The sequence below is a fragment of the Leucopleurus acutus genome, assembly GCF_964270905.1.
Source record: "Leucopleurus acutus genome assembly, chromosome: X".
NCBI classification, from domain to species: Eukaryota; Metazoa; Chordata; class Mammalia; order Artiodactyla; family Delphinidae; genus Leucopleurus; species Leucopleurus acutus.
The window spans coordinates 39421009-39442944 of NC_139148.1; the positions used below are offsets into that span (position 1 = coordinate 39421009).

The 21936-nt window shown below is 46.0% G+C and overlaps 1 protein-coding gene across 1 annotated transcript in view; it reads right to left on the reverse strand.

Moving 5' to 3' along the window:
* Nucleotides 1-625: 625 nt before the first annotated feature.
* Nucleotides 626-21936, reverse strand: part of DIPK2B (divergent protein kinase domain 2B) — a gene marked incomplete at both ends in the record, with an annotated part of 47340 nt that continues 26029 nt past the window's right edge. Inside the window, 3 exons of the mRNA XM_082864502.1 lie at nucleotides 626-966; nucleotides 2247-2535; nucleotides 5599-5772. Of these exons, the coding sequence (XP_082720628.1) occupies nucleotides 626-966; nucleotides 2247-2535; nucleotides 5599-5772 (804 nt within the window). The remainder of the gene's footprint in view (nucleotides 967-2246; nucleotides 2536-5598; nucleotides 5773-21936) is intronic.

Consider the following 21936-nt stretch of genomic DNA (forward strand, 5'->3'; position numbering starts at 1 on the left):
CCCCAGCCCAGCCCTCTTCTCTTCTTACCCCTGGCTCCTTCCCACACCATGAAGTGCCTCTCTGGACACTTCTGGGACAGAAGGGCCTTCTGTCCACGTGTCCCCTTGTCCTGCAGTCTCCTCACCCTGTGGCAGCGCGGGGAGCGTAGCAGGAGGGCTAGGGCAGGGGTACAGTCTTCCCTCCGTGCCAGCCTTTTGACCTCCACGGCTCTGTCACATTTGCCCTGGCCGTGCATGCTTCTGGAACATTCTTTGTAACCACCTGGGCTGGGGGGAGGGAGCACGTGTCCCTGGCCCTTCATATCTCTGTGTTTTTGCACTAACTCAAGAGTCTGGTGGAGAAGAGAGAAAAATGAGGCTCAAAGAGGCCGAGTGAGCGTCCACACCTGGTTCTTCCGATGCCCACCCTTGGGCTCTTCCACGATGACCCAGCCAGTGGGGGTAATCATGCCACCCGATGGCATGACTGCCCTCTGATGTTTGGCATGTTCCTTTCTCCCTGGGAAACAAAGGTACCTTTCTCCCAGTGTCTAAAAGGGAGCAGCTTCTTTCAACCGTGCAGCAAGCGAGCGGGCAGCGGAAGTTCAAGGATGTGGTCCCCGGAGGCCAGCAAGGCTCCAGCCCCTCAGAACTTATCATTATACTTGCAGTCTGGGTAGCGGTAGGCAAATCTGGGGTCACAGGTTCTCAGGGGCCTCAAGATGTCCTTCAGCCGGCTGGCGGCTTGGAGGACCTCGGGGTCTGGCCGGGTTCCCTCCCCACAGCGAGCGAGCTCGGCGTCTATCTCCTCCTGCACCGGGGACGGGAACTTGGCCTGGAGAAGTGGGGGCAGCACCTGGCCACACACCAGCACCAGGCTCTGCTTCTCAGGGATGGTGTCGCAGGAGGGCAGCTCGGTCTGGCAGCCAGAGACCAGGCAGCTGAAGATGTCTTTATTCTCTCCCGCCCTGGAGGCTGCTTGGCTGCCTACAAGAGAATGGAAGACATCACACACCCTACAACCTGTTCTCCTTGCGGGGAGGTGTCACTAATGAGAATTGCTGGGCAAAGTGGTTCAGACTCCTAGCATCTCCTGTCACCAGGAGATTTAGGGCTCAGGGACACAATGGCACCTGATGAGACCCTGGGGGGAACTCTCTTGGCTACAATAAGGTGAGGCCTGGGACTTCCCTGGCGGTCCAGTGGTTAAGACTCTGTGCTTCCACTGCAGGGGGCACGGATTTGATCCCTCGTCGGGGAAGTAAGAGCCTGTATGCCACCCAACAAATTAAAAAAAAAAAAAGATGAGGCCTGGGGATGGAAAACGCACTTCTTCCTACCAGAACTTGGGCTTCTAATTGCAAGGTTCTCATGCATATCGTGATTCTCCCATTATTATGACTGAATTAGGGAGCTCAGGAAATTCCTAGGGCTGGTTTCATGTGCCCTCTTTAAACACAAAGTTGGGAGAAAGAACAGGTAATCCAGAATATGCCTTCCGTGGGTTGTAGGGGGACTGCTATTCAGCGGTTCACATATCCCGAATATTCTGGTATCAGCCCCACTTCTTCTCATTTGATTCTTCTTGATAAAGGCAAATCAGGACATGAGTAAGCGTGGTTTAATTGGTCTATCTTTGTAGGCCTTCTCATATAAACAAAATCAGAAATTGGAAATTAAAATCCTCTGTCCTACGATTGGGCTCAGAATATCTAGTCACCACTACAGACTGCGATGTTCAAAGGGTTCTAGAACCCTGGATGAGCCTGTGCACATCATCAAAAACACGATTCACTCATACACCTCATTCAGTGCCATGTTTTTCAATTTGAAAACTTTATAAAAAGCAAAGGTGCCCAAATGGATTGCGAAATGTACCACTGAATCAGCCAGATAGTTCAGCTAAAGCATCTGATGAGAAAGGCTCTGAGGGGGAGATGTATGTCCCCGCGCCACACAGACCCAGTCGGACAACGGCAGTGCCCTCAGAGGGTGAAGCTGGGGCCATAGCACAGTGCAAATCTCCTCCTCCTGTACTGACAAGGTCAAGTCCGGTTCCCCTTTGGAGCTGGAGCAGAGACTTAAAACGGGGAGAGGGACTCTCTCCCGTCCCAAACTTGGGCTGCTCTCACTGTGACACAGGGAGACTGGCGAGGCCCAGTGGTGTGAGCCACACCCCACCCCCAGGCCCCGTTGTCACCCCTCCCTAGCGCCTGTCACCCTGGCTTCCCCTCTGACAGCTGCTCAGCCAGGCCCATGCTGGGTACCTTCCTGCCTGTCGATGACGCCCAGTGCGCTGGCATCCCGGATGAACAGATGCCCGTTGTTGAAGATGCCAAACATGTCCACATCCACGTGGGTGAAGTAGAAGAAGTAGTTCAAATCGTTGCTTCTCAGGGACTCCAGGACACCCAGGAGCTGGTAGGCCAGGTCGGCCACCTGGTCTGCGGGTGCACCATAGAATTCCTGCAGCGGGCTGGTGCTAGTGCTGACCAGGAATCTGCCGCAGGAGCCCAGGTACCTGGGCAGTGGCCATCCCTCGGCGCCCGGGAAGATCTGCCAAGCGAGAGGAGGAGGCATTAGAGGATTAGAGAGAAAAACCTCCTGAGACAGTTCCCTCCCTCTCTCTCTCTCCCCCTCCCTCCCTCCTTCCCTCCCTCTCTCTCATTCTCTCTCTCTCTCTCTCTCCAAGAGCAGACAGAAATATCAGCCTTACTCAGGTACCCAACATCTCAAGACACGTCAGCAAAGCATCCCTTAACCTTGTTTATACCTCTTGGAACATGGCAATACCTTGCTCCCCCGTCCCTCCCCCCACCACTTTTTTATTCCATTGTTGATGGAGGGATTCAGAAAAGGGAGCTCTTCTTTCCATATTGTAGATTGCATTTCAACAAAGTTGCCCCAAGCGAGGTAAGAGAATGCCGATGCCCTTGCTACAATTTTAGAGGGTATTCAGGCTTCAGGGAAATGTGTTTATTTGAAGAGTTGTATAGTTGAAGAAATATGACTAGCATTTCAGATTTCACAGACATCACGGCTTAGGAAGAGGTTATGGGGGAAGAAAAAGAGGGTCAACTTAAGGCTGATTTAAAGAAAATATTTAAAAAAATAACAGTGCAGGCAGTAGATTCTGGGATAGGGCAAAAATTATGAAGGTGACCCTTGGGTGACTCAAGTTTTGGGAACTGGGCATGGTCCTGGGCAAATCTGCCTGGTTGGGGTAATTACACACTCACAGAGACTCCCCCACTGACTGGAACGTTCTGACAGCCTAACACTGGTCTAGGGAAGCACACAGCTGTACCCAGTTTCCTCTGTCTCCTTGTAAGAGCTCCAGGAGTTTTGGATTAACATATACACATTACTATATATAAAATAGATAAACAACAAGGACCTACGGTATAGCACAGGGAACTCTACTGAATATTTTGTAATAACCTATAAGGGAAAAGGATCTGAAAAGAATATATATATATATATATATATATAAATATATATATATATATATATATATATATATATAAATATATATATATAACTGAATCACTTTGCTGTATACTTGAAACTAACACAATATTGTAAATTAACTATATCTCAATTTAAAAAAAAGAGTGGAGGGAATATCCTAGCTTTCTTTTTTTTGACTATTTACTGAGGCAGCTATATCTATAATGGTGTTTCTTTATGGGAGAAATGACAGAAACTATAAATATTAACACTTTTTTTCCTCATTTTCCTTCTTAAAAAAACAAAGTCATCCCCCTTTCTGATGATTTTGTGTGGCCTTCTGCCATTTTAACCCGCTCACCATGTTGTGAAGAACCTTTTCTTGTCCCCGCCCCGCCCACTGGGGCCTCTCCACTGTGTGCCATGCAGAGAGGCCCCCGGCCCCCTGGCGATGTCTAAATGTGCGGCCACGAGTCATCCCGGGGTTGGGGGCAGATCGACGCCATGCCCTTCCTGGGCGGAGCTCAGGGTGGATGGAGACTCCCAGCCCAGACCTCTCAGGAGCCAGGGCTGGAAGCAGCCAGGTCACCTGCCTTGGCCACTAAGTGTAGGACAATTGGAGAAGAAGGCTTCTGAGCGTGAAGGAAAACCAGCAATTCCTTCTTCTCCTCTAGGATTTCAAATGCCAACGTTAGTAGGCAGCTTTTAGCAGGAAGAGCGTGGACCCTGAAGTCAGACAGCTCTGGGTTTGGGTTCCATTGCTGACACTGGCTAAGGGACTGTGGCCAAGTCACTTCATAGCTCTGGGCTCCACTTACCTCATCTGGAAGAGGGGACAATAATAATATTCCTGTGGGGTTGTCGAGTTGTGAGCATTAAATGAGATAATGATGTAAAACATTTAACACAGTGCCTGGCACATAGCTAGTGCTCAAGAAATGAGTTGTTATTATGTACTTAGCCATCATGCCTTTGGCCAATAATATATAGTTAATATATTATATATAAAAATAATATGGGGCGTCCCTGGTGGCACAGTGGTTGAGAGTCCGCCTGCTGATGCAGGGGACACGGGTTCGTGCCCCGGTCCGGGAAGATCTCACATGCTGTGGAGCAGCTGGGCCCGTGAGCCATGGCCGCTGAGCCTGCGCGTCCGGAGCCTGTGCTCCGCGACGGGAGAGGCCACAACAGTGAGAGGCCCGTGCAACGCAAAAAAAAAAAAAAAAAAAAAAGTAATTATATATTATATAATATCTCATAAATAATTTTAATAATATAAATAATTAGAATTAAATATATTATAAATAATTAGAACAAAATAATATAGTATAAATGATATTAAAATAATAATTATATTATAAATAATTATATTTATTTATAAATAATCATAATAACTAATATAATTATTAATTAGAATGATTAATATTAACACAATACTACAAATAATTAAAATATAATCTCGATATAATTATTATAGTTATTAAAGTCGATATAATATTATAAATAATTATAATATAATTAATAACAATACTAATTATTATTAACTGTTGTGGGGCTTCCTCCTCCTCCACCCCCTCCCCTTCCTGCACCTTCTCCTTCGCCTCTTTCTCCTCCCTCTCTTCGTCTCCCGCCCCCTCTTTTTTTTTTTTTTTTTGCTGTACGTGGGCCTCTCACTGTTGTGGTCTCTCCTGTTGCGGAGCACAGGCTCCGGACGCGCAGGCTCAGCAGCCATGGCTCACGGGCCTAGCCGCTCCGTGACATGTGGAATCTTCCCGGACCGGGGCACGAACCCGTGTCCCCTGCATCGGAAGGCGGACTCTCAACCACTGCGCCACCAGGGAAGCCCCTCGTACTGATCTTTGAGACACCTGGTCAAAGTCGCCCTCCTCCACAAAGCCCTTCTGGGCTGCCTCTGGCCGTGAAAGTGGCCATTCCCCGCCGCCCCTCCACCCCAGCTCCCACACCTCTTTCCTCTGCAGCAACCACAGCACTTCCCCACTGCAGAAGCCAACACATATTTACTAAATGCCACAAAGGTACTAATGTGGGCTGGTGGCCGCAAGGTGTGCAGTGATGGCAGAGACAGCTCAACCCAGGGCCTGCTCCCTCGGAGCCGGAAGTGAACCCGCTCCCTGGACGGGCTTTCCGGGGCTGGGGGTCCCTGCATACCTGTAGGAGGATGGGATGGGCGTTGACAGCTAGCGTGTAGAGGAGACGCAGCTTGTCGCGGTCCGTGAAGTGGTCCATGAAGATGCTGCCAGCGTCGGCCACCTCTGCATAGCGCCGGACCACGCGATCCAGGAGTCGCTGTGACGGGCAGCGCAAGAGGGGGCTGGGCAGGCCCTGCAGCAGGTGGGAAAGATCCCGGGAGGAGGAAAGTGTGCTGGGTGCTTGTGGGCGCCGGCAGGACCGGCACGGGCAGGCCCTGCTATTGGGGGAGATTGTGGGGTTGTGGGGGACCAAGTAGGCCCTGAGAGGGTCTGGGGGGGTTATGGAGCACAGTACCCCTGGGGGGCGTGGTGGGAGGGCCCTGGGCAGGCTGTGTGAGGGAGGGCAGGAGTCGAGAAGGGACTGAGCGGTCCTGGGGTCAGGGGAGGCGGGCACTGGGCAGGCAGTGCATCCCTAGCAAGCAGCTGGAGCCTTGGAGACCCTGTGTCTCCACCCGCAGTTTGCAACTGAGGAACTGGAAGTCTGCAGAGTGTAGGTAGGTGTTGGAAGGGCTGGATTCAGGATTTGAACCTGATATGAACTGCATGTTTGCCCTCCCCACACCCCACCACATTCATATGTTGAAACCCTAATCCCCAGTGTGATGGTATTAGGAGGTGGGGCCTTTGGGAGGTCACTTGGTCATGAGAGATTAAGTGAGTTCCCCAAGTCACACATACCTAGTATTTGTACTAAGACAGTACACCAGGTGAGAAGCAGGTAGGTGGAGCCAGGTAGGACCTGCATCCTTATCTTTACTGGGGTTGTAACCCTGTAGCTGGGTGAGCTCAGAGCACTCATTCATTCACTCACCCACCAACATTTGCAGGGAGTCTACCAAGGACCAGACTGTATTTGAGGCACTGCAGATGCAAAGGGGACCACAGTCGACACTGCCCTCCCAGGCCTGTCGGGCGGGGGAGACCATCAAATGCCCAGCAGTTACGACGTGGTGCAGAGGGAGCTATGACTGGTGTGAGGTCAGGGAGATATTGGAGCCCACAGGAGCAGGGCCACACCAGAACTTTTGGAGGCGCTGGCACCTCCAAAATCCTTTGCCTTCATGGGCCCCTTCCTCCATAAAAAATATTAAAAATGATATTTTACAACTGCATTGGTACAAATGCCTTAATATTATATATTCAAACATATTCTTGGATCTAAAAGATCGAGTTTTTCTTATGATTTTAAAAGAAATCAAAACTTATTTGTGGGCCCCTCAAAGGCTTCTTGGAAGACAGTGAAGTCTAAGTGGAGGCCTGAAGCAAGGGTAGAGTTAGCGTGCAAAGAGGGTGGGAGGGTATCTGTGCAGAGGCAACAAGCTGTACAAAAACCTTAGTGACGTATATGACTGCCCAGAATAAAGATTCCATTCTCAGCTTCCTTTGCAGCTAGGTGTGGTAACGTGACTAGGAGCTGGTCAATGAGATATAAGTAGAAATTTCTGAGAAAGGCCCTTAAAGGGAGCAGGTGTATCCTTCTTTACTCCTTCTTCCTTCCTGACTGGAATGTGGAAGTGATGGCTGGTGCTTGGGCAGCCATCTTGGACCAGGGCATGCTAAGGGTTGTGGAGCAGAAAAATGAAAGTAGCCTGGATCTCTGACAATCCCAGAGCCACTATATCAGCCCTGGACAGCTATGTATCAGTTTTTTTTAATGTAAAAGAAAAGTATATTTTGATCTTGTTTAAGCCACTGTTACTTGGATTTTTTGTCACATGCAGCTGAGTCTAATCCTAAATATCACAGAAGAAAAGAATGGAGGCAGGAAGATCAGTTAAGAAGATGCAATGGTCCAGGTGTGAGATGAGAGAATGAAAAGATTTGAGGCTAGTAGAATCTACAAGTCTTGGTGATCGGCTGAATGGGGGAGGGGACCAAGGAAAAAGGAGGTGTCAGAGCTAGTACCCAACATGAGGGTGGACACCAGAGGTATCATTTGTGGAGGTGATTTTAAAACATGTTCACAAACTCTTTGACACTCCTCCCATCGAGGGTGGAGTCTAATTCCCTTCCCCTAGAGTATGGACTGGCTTTGGTGACTCTAGTGACTGGAATGCTTATGGGAGTGATGCTGTATGACTTCTGAGCCTTGGCCATGAAAGGAGATACAGCTTCTACTTGGCTCTCTCTTGTACCCAGCCAGCATGCTGTAAAGAAACCCAGGCTACATGGAGAGAAAGCAAGACCCTTAGCTCTCACCCAGATGAGTGCCTAGTTGACAGTCAACCTCCAACTTGCCAGACACATGACTTGGCCATTTTGGGAATGGGTCCTCCAGTGCTGTATTGAACCACCCCAGCTGATGCCATGTGGAGCCTCGTGAGCCTTCCTACCAAGCCCTGCCCGATTGAATATTTGTGAGCAAAACTGATGATTCCTGTTGTTTTAAGCCCCTGGTTTTGAAGTGGTTTGTTACTCAGCAATAAATAACTGGTATATTTGCTGAGAAGGTTCTGGGCCGTCTTTAGAACTATAGCTGGAAGAGGCTCTAAACCCATCTGGTACCCCAATCTCCCTTTACGGTGGAGGCAGCTGCTTCCCAAGGTCCCACTCACAGAGTGGGGCTGCATCTACTCCTGTTTGGTTTGTGCTGGCCAAGTGCAAGCCCACAGTGATATTGGCCAATGGCAAACAGAATTAGGAAACCAAACATTTCCAATAAAATAATGATTCATTATTTTATTGGAAATACACACTTTCTGGGGATTGCCCATTGCTCTGGAGTTTCCAAATCACTACTCCCTTCTCTATACATGGGCAACAGGGCTAACTCACCATCTTCCAATGAAAGACAAAAGGAAAACCAAACACTGGCCTTCTGTTGCCCCTCCCCCTCTCATGCCCGGTTTCCTCATCCTTGCATTTCCTGTCTGGTGACATCCCTAGGGAACCAGCCAGTGGGTCAAGGTCTTCACGGTGTGGTGCAAGTGACCGGGCTTTTGCTCTGCTGCACTGTCACCTCACAGGGGTCTTCAGTGCACGGTGGTACTGAGAGAGATTGTCACGCTTCTCCACCTCAATCTCTAATAGTTTATAAAACAGTCAATGAGATTTAATGGGTACATCATTGTGATGGTCAGTTTTATGTGTCAACTTGGCTAGGCTATGGTGCCCAGTTGTTCAATCAAACACTAATCTAGATGTTGCTGTGAAGGTATTTTGTAGAGATGGTTAACATCTACAGTCAGTTGACTTAGTAAAGGAGATTATCTTTGATAATGTGGATGGGCCCGATCCAAGAAGTTGAAAGGCCTTAAGAGAAAAACTAAGGTCTCCCTGAGGAGGAAGAAATTCCACCTGTGGACTATAACATCAGGTCCTGCACAAGGTTCTCCAGCCTGCTGGCCTGTCCTATGGATTTTGGACTTGCCAGTCCCCCAATCTCATAAGCCAATTCCTTGAAATAAATCTGTTTTATATATATATAAATATATATATACACACACATATATATATATACATACATATATACACACATACATATATATCATATAATATTATATGTTATATATAATTATATTGCATATTATTATTTTATATAAAATTTATTATATTAACATTTATACTATATTAATATTGGTTAATAAATTATTAATATTGTATTTTTGTGTAATATATTATCATAATACCATATGTACATTACATATATATAATATATACACACACATACACTGGTGCCAAGGGAAAAGCACTTGTTCTGTGCGGAAACAACAGCAACTGAGATGGAAATCTAGATTTGCTTTCACTTTTGAAGCTTCTAGTGAAATCTGAGTACACGAGAAGTAACTTCCCCAATGAGCTGTTTGACCTTCAGTTGGCTTTTATCCACATCCTGTCATGTGTTTTCTCAAAAAAATCACCAGCAATCAGCGGTGTCCCCATTTAAAGGGTTCTTACCGGAACAGAAGCGTGAAAGTTAAATTGTCTAGGCATATGATTCTGTGACTCTGATGGAGAGAGCTGTGCTTGTTGTTCCTCCCTAGAAGCCAGAGAGAGATAAGAGAGTTCAAGAGAGCAGGAGGGGGCTTTCCTCAGAGCAGACCACAACTTAGAAGTCATGTGGCTCTTCAGTAACCTACCCGGAATTGCCCTAGTCCTTCTCAAGTTGAATGCCATGGGTGAGATCTACCCAGCTTGAGGGTCCCATTGGAAGTGGAAGATGGCAGCAGGGAGACAGCATCTCGGCAGGGGTTTGACCGCCTGCCATCACAGAACGTGGGGCACACGCAGCCCATTCCCAGTGGTCCTGTGTGTTGGTGAATTCCGGAGGGTGGCAAGGGAGCTGCATGTGGAGGGCTGACGCAGAAGCCTCTGTGGTGATCACTATTTGAAACCATGGTTGGCAGGACACAGTTGGGGACATTATCCCGGCATACACAGGGATTTTACCTTTTAGTTTTCTCTTGCCCTGTGACTCTCCTGGAAATTTAAAGTGATTGATTTTGAAAAAGCTTAAACAGTTTGTGGAAAATGCAGTGACATTAAATTTCGCAGCTCGTGCTGGCCAATGCAAATGGTAGACTGCATTATCAAGTGATCTAGTAAAATGCTCCCATTTTCCAGATGAGAATACTAAGGTAGGGACCAGGAAAGGGAGGTGACTTGTTAAAGACCATGCTGCTTATTGGTGCACATTATCCTCAAGTTCATTTCCCATATTAATGATCCCACTTGGTTCTGGATGACTTTCAGCTGTTTCCACAAAGGAACTGCTACTCGAAAGGCAAACATTTATGAAGCAACCTAAATGTCCATCAACAGATGAATGGATAAAGAAGTGGTATATATATATATATATATATATATATATATATATATATATATATATATGTCTATATATATATATATGTATATGTATATACATATATATATATATATATATATGTCTATATATATATATATATGTATATGTATATATATATATATATATATATATATATATATATATACATACACACACACACACACACACACACTGGATTACTACTCAGCCATAAAAAAGAAAGAAATTTTGCCATTTGCAGCAACATGGATGAACCTGGAGGGCATTATGCTAAGTGAAATAAGTCAAACAGAGAAAGACAAATATTATATGATTTATCACTTATATGTGGAATTAAGAAAACACAACAAACTAGTGACTATAACAAAAAAGAAGGAGACTCACAGATATAGAGAACAAACTAGCAGTTACCAGTGGGGAGAGGGAAGGAGGGAAGGGCAATATAAGGGTAGGGGATTAAAAGGTACAAACTATTAGGTATAAAATAAGCTACAAGGGTACATTGCACACCACAGAGAATATAGCCTATATTATTTAAGAAAATCAAAGCAAAGATTTACCACCACTGAATACACTTTTTCTGATGAAAAAAAATATGTAGAAGAAAGAACACTAGCTGCTCTTAGAAAGAGAAATCTAAGAAGTCGGCTTTCCTTTAAGATTGGAAGTCAGCAAGCTGAGGTCACAGTGCTAACAAGGCACGGTTTGATTCAGGAATCTGACCTTCCTTCCAAGGACATATCCAACTAATGAAGAGCTTCATGCTGAAATGAGAATTAATTTTCACTTCTCAGATAGAATCTGTTCTTTTGTTCTAAGGCTTTAAAGAACATAAAAATTAGGCAAATAAAAATTATGTTTGCAAATTACGGCACACCTCTAAAGATAGCAGATGTGCTAACTCCAGTCACTTTATTCCCCTCCTTACCCTTTCCAAGGGCTATCACCATCTTCCCCATCAATGGATCAGGACACAGGCGGTGCCCACACTGACTGTAGAGAATGGTTAGCCCGTGTACTTTTTTCCATGCACCAAGAGGATAGACGTTTCCAAAGTTGGCCATCATGGGCGTGTTCATTGTGAGATATTCAAATACTATGGAACTGTACAGTGTGAAAGTAAAAAAAAAAGTTCATGTTGCTGCCCACAGAGGCCACCATTGTTCTATGTGGGGATGTACGAATACACACATGTAGTGATGCCAGAAGAAAAAAAAAGATTGGAAGTTAGCTTTTCCGCTAAGAAGGTTGCCCTGGCCAGCTCAATTTGGAAAGCTGAGGGAAATCTTGAACAAATGAGTTTTTACTTTGAGTGAATTTACTTTTATCAAGCTCTCCTAGCACCCAGGGAGAAGAGAAAGTTCTAGTGCTAATAAACCTGCGAGTTGTCTTTCTGGTTGCACACCTCAACACTTTTCACATGATTTGGTTGTTAAATATGCTTGTGAAGCAGGGTTTAGGTTAATTATGTGTCCTAGTTAATCAGTGTGTCCTAATTAGAACAATGACGATTCAATAACTGTATCAGTTGTGGATAATTAACCGCAAAGTTCCCAAATATGTCTTCAAGCTGCATTGTATTCAAAACCATGAAAATCCCTGTTTGGTTTATGTTATTAAGAGAAACAGCTCACGGTTCTTTTCCAACTTCAGTAGATGGATTCTATCCCCCTCTTTTATTAAAGTTCTTTCTGATTTTTTTTTTTTAATCTGAAACCCAGACTCAATGTGGTTTGTTAACTTTTCATTCTACAAATGCTGGCCACCACAGTGATTATTTTGGAGAAACCCTCTGGGTAATTTTCAAAGTTCAGACATCCAAAAATGTCCTCATAAATCTCAGTCTTTTATGTTACTTTATGATGCAGCTCATCTCAGCCGCTGTTACGAGGTACCATAAGATATTGTAGCCTTATGACAGGCCCCTTGCCCCACTGGGAAGTTTCTCTCTGGTACCGTTCGCCTCGGCTGAGCAATTTAGGTTCCCTGCAACTTAGTCACTGATGGAAAGTTAGTCACAAAGGGTAGAAGCAGGGACAGGAAGTCAGCCAAGAGTGGGGCCAGAATTTGGAGTTTGCCTTGGATCATCTCAGAGCGGATAACATACCCTGCAGCGTTGACTAGATGTTAAAACAACATTAAATCAAAAACTTAACAGACTTGGTTGGGTGGGGTGAGGGATATAAAATGTTTCCCTCGCACCACCGGAAGGCCTGTCTCTGACAGAGCTCCCATTTCCACATGAAACAGAGCCTCTAGCTCTGTGACATCCTTTCTTTGGGCGGGGTTTCTGTTTGTTTAGATTCTTGATACTCCGCAGAGTTTCTGGGTTGAGCCCTGATAGAATGTTTGAGAAGTTCTGTTTAAGTCGATGGGGAGGTCTCCCAGGAGAGAAGTAATGAAGATTTCCCCCTGAACGGGTGGAGTTATGTGGTTTACCCTTTCTCCTGCCTCTACCAGCGCCTCCTGGTGGAACTTCTTCACGTCTAACCTCTCCAGGCCACTGCCTGCCTCCATTCCATCTTGGAATTCATTGGCTTGGGGTGGGGTCTTTGCCTGGATAGGTGGGCAGCCTTCACCCCCCAGCTGCAAAGGTGAAAAACTGGATTCAATACCAACTTCGAGAGGCAGTATGACAAAGTAGTTACAAGCCTGTCCTTTAGAGGCAAGCTAGCTGGCTTCAAATCCCAGCTCTGTCTCTTAACAACAGCCTGACCTGGGGCAAGCTCTTGAATTGATCTGTGCCTTAGTTTCCTCGTGTGTAACTGAGGGATAATATAATAATAATAAGGGGACTCTGTGACTTATCTTCTAAACCTGGATAGTTTTGAGAGTGAAAGGGATGATATTAATAATTAAATCGGGACAGCTGGCGTATGTTGGAACTGTCTCAAGCAAACCTGAATGTATGGTTACCCTAATAATTGTGGTACCCACCTCATCAGGGTGTTGGGACGGTCAAATCTACGGGGAAAGTGTCTGGTACATTGTTGGGGTAGCTAGTAAAGCAGCCTTATTCAGGCTTCAGAGGTGGCACTAGACCGCTCTCTGACGGGACAATGACACTAAAGCAGGCTGCATGCCAAACTGCTGAGCTACACCCAGGCCAGCAGGGGTGGCGCCGGCATACACTGTAAACCACTAGATAAGACAAGGAGTAAGTTACGGGACTTCTTGCACCTTGAGGGCCTGGCCAGCCCCCAGGGATCAAGAACATTCCAAATACCGTATGCTAACACATATATATGGAATCTAAGAAAAAAAATGTCATGAAGAACCTAGGGGTAAGATGGGAATAAAGACAGAGACCTACTAGAGAATGGACTTGAGGACACGGGGAGGGGGAAGGGTGAGCTGTGACAAAGCGAGAGAGAGGCATGGACATATATACACTACCAAACATAAAATAGATAGCTAGTGGGAAGCAACCGCATAGCACAGGGAGATCAGCTCGGTGCTTTGTGACCGCTTAGAGGGGTGGGATAGGGAGGGTGGGAGGGAGGGAGACGCAAGAGGGAAGAGATATGGGAACATATGTATATGTATAACTGATTCACTTTGTTATACAGCAGAAACTAACACACCATTGTAAAGCAATTATACTCCAATAAAGATGAAAAAAAAAAGGGGGGGGAAAAAAAGAACATTCCAAGACTTACGAGTTAAGACCAAGGCATTTATGACAACAACCAGAGCTACAAACTTGCACGTAGGCTGACTGTTATCAGCCTGCGGCCTGGTGCTAAAAGCTGGGCTCCTTCAGTGACAAACGTCACCCGTGGGGTGGAAGCACCACCGGGGACCTTCCCAACTGGGACTCCAGATTGCTGTTCAAGGCACCTCCCAGCGCTTCTTGGACCTGGATGTAGGTGTTTCCCCACTTCGGTGATGTATAAACCTCTGTCTTTACTATTCTTTCTTAGTTAGTTATACTATTCTTTTCTTAATTAGTATACTGTAATCTTTGTTAATTCAATAAACTCTCTCTAAATTCTTGTTTAACTGAGTGTAGAGTGATTATTTTGCCAGCGAATCCTAAGAACCTTGAAACCTAAAGTAAGGCTTTCGGCAAAACATACATGGGAAGGGCTCTATGAGTATTTGCTATTATTTGCCCCAAAGATAGCACCTTTCTCAATTTTCCCACTTCTGTAAGTGACCTTACCATTCTCCCAGTCTTCCAGGTTAGAATATCTGGAGCTATTTTCAACTTCCTTATCTTAACAGCTGGTCTCTCTCGGCTTTGATTCCCTATGTCAAGTTGTGCTGTCATCATTGTGATCTCTAGCATTGTGTTGTGTCCATTTGTGTCATCAGTCACCTCTCCCCCAGCTTGTGCTCCCCCGGGGCTTAGCTGGCCTGGAGGTGTGCCTTTAGGCAAGTCCCTTTCCCTTTCTGAGGCCGTTTCCTCATCTCTCACGTGGGCATTATGGTAGATGGTTGGTTTACACCAGTACGTCACTCGGTTGCCTGGCTCTAGCTGGCTCTCTGGACATTGTAGGTACCTGATACTACTTTCCTGGATGCGTGATAAACATCTCACTGTGCTTTACACACTGTGGAGGGCTTTGTGAACACAAGGTAGTGTTGTCAGTTCCAAGGGTCAATGGGGGTCAATGGTAAAATGCTCCCTCCCCAAATTTCACAATAAAATGGATCTCTGAGTAGGAAATAAGGTTGCCTTTGGAGGGTCAAACAAATGTACTCCACATCGTGACTATGTTGACCCAGGACTGTCTTTAAATTTGGAAAAAAAACAGTTGGGAACCCCAGGAAACCCTAGTCAGGGAGCTCAGTAACTTCAGAGAGAAGGGTTGGGGAATGAGTGTTATCATCTTGTCCCCTATTTGGAGTGGCCAAATAGACATAGTGGTTGGTAAGATTGGGCACCCAGACAGGAAAATCCGAGGGTCAGGAGTTGGCTTTGGGGTCTGGGGAAAAGGGCACCCAGCCCGTGGTCTCCAGCAGCCTGTGGGCAGGTGGCCAGGCCACTGAGGATCACTTGGTTGACTTCCCTCTCGGATCAGTGCTCACCCAACAGGCTTCTGACTATGACTTATCTTCCACTGAGGAACCCTCCTTAGTGGTGGAGCCAGGATTTGAACCCAGGCCTGAATCCCAGGCCAGACTGTGCCGCTTTCTTGCATTGAAACTCAGCCTCTCCTCCCTACTTTCTTCACCGGAAGCTGTGTTTTGGGGGCCTTGTCCTACTTTTGCTACACAGCCTCACTGACCTCACTCCCTTGCCCATCCACCCCGCATACCACTTTTAGGTCCCATTTGTGGAAAGATCCACAGTCTTCAAATCACTTTTCTTTAGAAATGTAAATTCTCAGATTCTGCCTCAGACCTGCACAGTCAGAAGCTCTGGGGCTGCGACTCAGCAGTGCCAGCGTTAACCAGCCCTCCAGGGGATTCTGATGTCCGCTCAAGTGTGAGAACCACTGTCTTATAGAATAAAATTTAGCCCCTCACCCCCCTGCCCCAGTCCTACCATTGCAACGTCTACCCACTGCTCTTGACCCGTACTGTAATCAGGGGGCATGACACTTGCCACTTCCCACAATTACATCTTATTCTCATTTTCATGGCTTTGCCCAGCACACTCTTCTTTTATTCCCTGGAAGATATGCCCTGGTCAGGGCTACCTCCCCTTGCCTACCTGTGCCCCTTACTGTCAAACCTTTAGCAGTCAGAGGCTCACTTGGTGGTGATCCTGGACCCTTCTTCTATGGGGTAGTCAACATCTTGCGTGACCCTGCTGGTGGAAGTGGCGACTAGCTTTCTCCTCCTATTGGAGTCTATCTCTTTCTTCCCACCTCGTCCGTCATCCATCTTCCTCCATTCAGGGGCCCCAGAGGCTTTGCCATTGAAGCATTTGTGGGCTGCTCCAAGATTTTCACTGCGGCAGATGAAATAATCATTGTGGCAGGCAATTCAGCTGATAGTTGGGACAGGCAGGGCAGCTGACACAGAGTAAAACATGTTATTTCATGGTCTGTCATTTTGATTCAGGTATGCCAAGGTTGGTCATAATTCTCCACTGGGCCATTTCATTTTATAGGCTGCTGGGTTTTTTTCTTTCTCTCTTTCTTTCTTTTTAAATCAAAAGACAGGAAGCCAAGTGCTTGTGACAACTCATTTGTGCATGCAAAGTTGTGGAAACTCCCAATGAAACTCAGTAGCTTCTGCAAAGGTCCTGTGGTCCAGGAGGCTCAGAACGAATTCTGATTGTCAGGAAAACCTTCAAACCAGCCTCGAGTTTGCCTGGGGGGAGGGACTACCAAGCTTCTTTTTATCCCCACCCCCTCTGTTGAGGTTGTACCACCTGTATCAGCCAGGGTTCAATCAGAGAAGCAGAATCACTAGATTTTTTTAAAAAACAGGATTTGAACTTATACAATTGTACAAGCAGGTTAAGTAGTCTCTGTAAGGCTGTTGATCTCCCATATGATGCTGGAGCTTGAAGTCCATAGGCAGGCAGTTGAGAAGGGAAGACAGACGCAAAATGGGGGAAGATCAAGGACAACATGGAACCCACAAGCACAAGATGGAGCTCATGACAATGGACGGAAACCCATGTCAGTTCTTATTGCCTCTGAGCTTGATGGTGTGGAGACCTGAAGAAGCTGGGACCCTTTGGCATGAAGCTAACCCTAGCCTGGGAGCCAGAGAAGATGAAGCAGGAGCCCAGGGGAAGGCAGAGCAGACATGCAATACGGTGTGTGAGCCACAAAATGGCCACTGTTGCCCTTCCGCCCTCCCAAACTCCCAACAGAATCTCTCTAACTGGAAACGTAAGGGAAGGGAAGTCTGGGAAATGTAGTTCAGCCTGGTCATGTCGACACATTCCAAACCTACCTCATCACCTTTGGCTCCTTTGCTTCTCTCTTGGTGACTTTTCTGCGACCTTACTGAAGTATCTCACTGGACCCCAACCACCCTAAATATGTATTTAAGGAGTGGCGGTTTGTCGTTCTGAGGAAAGCCTGGATAGAGGCACAGGCTCGGATAGGCCGCTCTGGGCCAGGGTTGTGGGTGAGGAGCTCTCTGTCAGATGGGAGCCAGTGATGGACTGTCTGGTTAGGTCCTGGTTGGCTGAGCCTCCTTTCTGTTGCCAACCCCAACCCCTATTTCCCCCACCTTTAGTGCCCTCACTCCCCTGCACCCTGGTACCGTCTACCAGATCCTTTCTGGGATGGAGGGTAGGGTTAGGAGAGAGAGAAAAGCAGCCACTTCCTAGAGAATGGGTATGAGAAAGTAGAACAAGAGGCCCTGGAGAGAGAGGCTGCAAAGCCCAGAATGGCCAGAGCTGAGTGTTTATCCTGACAAGGAAGTGCTAGCCATCCAGACTAAGGTCGGTCACTAGACTCAATGGGTCTTTGGACTGCATTGCAGGGAGAACCAAAAGGAATTTGGGGAGTCTTCCCCCAACTCACATATATTGTCCTAACCACTCATGTGGGTTAGGAAACTTGTCAAAACTCCCCCGAGGCTGTTGCAAATCATTTATTAAACAAAAATTTATCAAGCCCCTACTTTATAGAAGGCATTGTGCTAAGCACAGGAGTCACACATTTAAATAAGAGAGGGTCCTGACCTCCAAAGAACTGGTACTCTGGTGGGGCAGAGTGACATTTATACTACAAAGTTCAGTACAGGGCAAGATGACACAAACGCTACAAGAGGTGTAAACAAAGTGCTGTGAGAATACAGAGGAGAGAGCAGTAGGGGAATCCAGGAAGGCTTCACAGACGAGGTGGCATGAACATGGTCTTGAAGAATGAGTAGGATTTTGTCAGGTGGACCTCTAACGTCAATGCATTTCAAGCTGAAGGATCAGAATTGAGCAAAAGCAAGGAACAGACGTAAAGGCCATATCTGGCCAATGGAATCATCAGGAAAGAAAGCTGGGACCAAACTGTGAGGCTCTTGAAAAGCATATTTAGGAATTTAGGTTTTATTCTAAAGATACCATACATAATCTTAGAGGCAAAGCTTATTGGCCCTGAAGATGCCACGAACACCCTCAAAAACTGCTGATGGGAGTTCAATTCAGTTTGGTAATTTAAAAGATTTTAAAAGATTAAATTAAAAAGATTTAAAAATGTTCATACCCTTAGACCCAGTAATTCCACCACAGAAAGTAAGGAAGCAGCAAAGCATAGTACTTAATGGTATGACTTCTGGAATCAGGAGATAGACCTTTGTTCAAATCCCAGTTCCAAACTTTTCTAGCCAGGTGATCTTGGACCAGGTAAATAAATCTCCCTAAGCCTCAGATTCCCCATCTGTAAAATGAGAACAAGGATATCTCATAGGTTGTGAAGATTAACTGTGACAAATGTGTATGAAATGCCCCTGGCCCATAGAAAGTAGTCAGTACGTGGTAGTTTTGAAAAGGAAATTTGTCTCAAGAACATAGCACAGGGAGATCAGCTCGGTGCTTTGTGACCACCTAGAGGGGTGGGATAGGGAGGGTGGGAGGGAGGGAGATGCAAGAGGGAAGAGATATGGGAACATACGTATATGTATAACTGATTCACTTTGTTATAAAGCAGAAACTAACACACCATTGTAATGCAATTATACTCCAATAAAGATGTTAAAAAAAGAATATAATATAAAGTTCTGGCAAAGATGTTGCAGAAAGATGGTCATCAAAGTATTATTTATAATAATGACATCAAATGATATAAACACTAGTGAATAACATTATGGTATACCCACGTGATGAAATGGAGCTTATAAAGAATTTTAATGATATGGGGAATAGTATGTGATATAACATTAAGCCATAGAGAAATATACAACATGAAACATATCACTTATTTTTTCTTAAGTTAAATCTGACTAGAAAAAAGACTAGAAGTAAAAACACCAGTGTGTTAACGGTGATTGCCTTCGGGTGGTGGCTTAGAAAGCAATTTTTCCCCCTACTTCCTTATGAGTTTTTTTTTTTTTTTTTTTTTTTGCGGTACACGGGCCTCTCACTGTTGTGGCCTCTCCCGTTGCAGAGCACAGGCTCCGGACGCGCAGGCTCAGCGGCCATGGCTCACGGGCCCAGCTGCTCCGCGGCATGTGGGATCTTCCCAGACCGAGGCATGAACCCGCGTCTCCTGCATCGGCAGGCGGACTCTCAACCACTGCGCCACCAGGGAAGCCCCTTATGCGTTTTTAAAAAATATACTTTATAAATTTTTATAATAAGTATATGTTATTTAATCATAAAAAGAAGGGAATTCCCTGGTGGTCCAGTGGTTAGGAATTGGCGCTTTCACTGTCAGGTCCCGGGTTCAATCCCTGGTTGGGGAACTAAGATCCCGCAAGCCGTGAGGCATGCCCCCCCCCCCAAAAAAAGTTAAACATTGAACTGGGAAGGGAAAGATCTGTTATTTTGAGAGTGTCGCAGGTAGCCAGGTTGAGGATGTGTCTGAGAAAGGAAAGGTGAGAGGCAAGGAGACAATTGATGGGAAGAGTTGAGGGTGCTGCATAGGAGAAGGACTTGGCTGAAGGTGTTCTCTGTGCACAGCCAGGAGGTCTGTGTCAAGGGAAGGAGGTCTGTCATGGGGGAACTCTTGCAGGAAAACGTGCTCAGACAATATGATGGCCTCCTGAGCTGTGAGGGCTTGAGGTATTAAGGTGAAACAGTCAACTAAAAGGGGAAGCCCTAGATTGTTCACCATTGGGTAATGGGCAGGACTTCAAGGAGGACAGAGAGATCAGATGGACCCAAGGATGATGAATATCAAGAATTAGGTAAGCCCCATGACTGTAGCCATCTGATCCTATAAAAATCAGATAGCTTCACATATAGGCTTCTTTAGACCCAGAACTGTGAGGAAAGGACTATAATTTTAGGGTGAAAAGAAGGTGCCAATCTCAAGATGCTAGAAGGCAGTTAGATTGGTTGGTTAATTAAAAAGTCATTTTTAGGGAATTCTGTGGCGGTCCAGTGGTTAGGACTCCATGCTTTCACTGCTGGAGCCCAGGTTCGTTCCCTAGTTGAGGAAGTAATATCCCATAAGCCATGCGGAGTGGCCCCCCCCAAAAAAAGAAAAAGAGAAACAGAAGAAAAAAGTCATTTATAGTCTAGAGACGCCCCCCCCCCCAAACAATGGCATATATGCTGTCCACTGTCTTGTCCCCAGAACTGGAAAGTGTCACAGGTAAATAACTACCTACTGAATCTGAATACACGATGTTGTACAGAAAGTCTCCACCACAGCCAATGCCATTTGGGAGGCCCTAGATGCCGGGTTAGCCTGAATCACTGACCTTCCCAGAAGCCTCTTGGTAGGAGGCAGTGCTTACCTAGAGAAAGTGGAGGAAGGGCAATTGGTTCTTGCTTTTCACCTTTCCTTTTGGTGTCTTATCTTCCCTTTGAGGTGCTGTGCTCAGAAGTGCTTGGGCCAGCTTACCAGGCAAGCCCTTGGGGGAATCACCCCTCCTCCTCCTGAGCAAGAGGCCCCCCATCTATTTCTTCCTCCCCTGCCCTGGGTCAAAATGCCTCAGCCATCTCTCTTCCAAGATAACTATGGAGAGATCAAGCCCTGGAGAAGCTAATGGATAACTGTGTCACCATCCCTCTCACCCAAATTAGGTAGACATTTCTGGTATCTGGTATCATATTCCAAGGAGTAGAAACCATGGGACTTTCAAGCTTGTTAACACCTGAGTCATGCCAGTAAAGATGCTCTCTTGGGGAAAGACGGGACTTTCAGAGACTCTGAAATCTGACAGCCTCTAGAGATGACCAGGGAGTTAGCACAGGTGTGGATCAAGAGTCACCCTGAAGCCATGAATAGTGAGTGGTGAATGATGTCCTATTCATTCACTCATTCAATCACTCCTCTATTTCCCAAAGATTTATGAAGTGTCTACACAATGTCAGACATGTGTGTGGGAAGACATTGATGAATAAGATGCAGTGCCTCCCCTCAAGTAGTTCCCTGTCTGGTTGGAGAGTCAAAAAAAGAAAGAGAGAGAGGGAGAGAGAGAGGAAGGAAGGAAGGAAGGAAGGAAGGAAAGAAGGAAGGAAGGAAGGAAAGAAAGAAAGAAGGAAGGAAGGAAGGAGGAAGGGAGGGAGGAGGGAAGGAAGGAGAGAAGGAAAGAAAGAAAAAGAAAGAAAGGAAGGAAAGAAAGAAAGAAAACAATGCCATGTCCTCTATAGAAAGTGTTTTTCTGGTCTGCTGTAAGTGTGTTATTAAGTCAGATTCTCCTCTGGCTCTCATTGCAGGCTTGATTCCTTTCATATGTGCTGGGCTGAAAGCCACAGGTATTCCCCACACTTTCTTCAGCGTTGAAATAGTATCCAAAATGCCAAAGCCTTTTAGAATAAGGTGAGAGTTTCAAAAGCAAGAAAGATGGCTTTCATAGCTATATTTAGGATTTGCATATATGAATGCAATAGCACCAGTTTTTTTCTCTCCTGGACAGTAGATCATTTTGAGATTTCTAGTGCTGGCCATAACAGAGTAACTGGTATCAGTCTTACCCTTCTGATGCAAATAG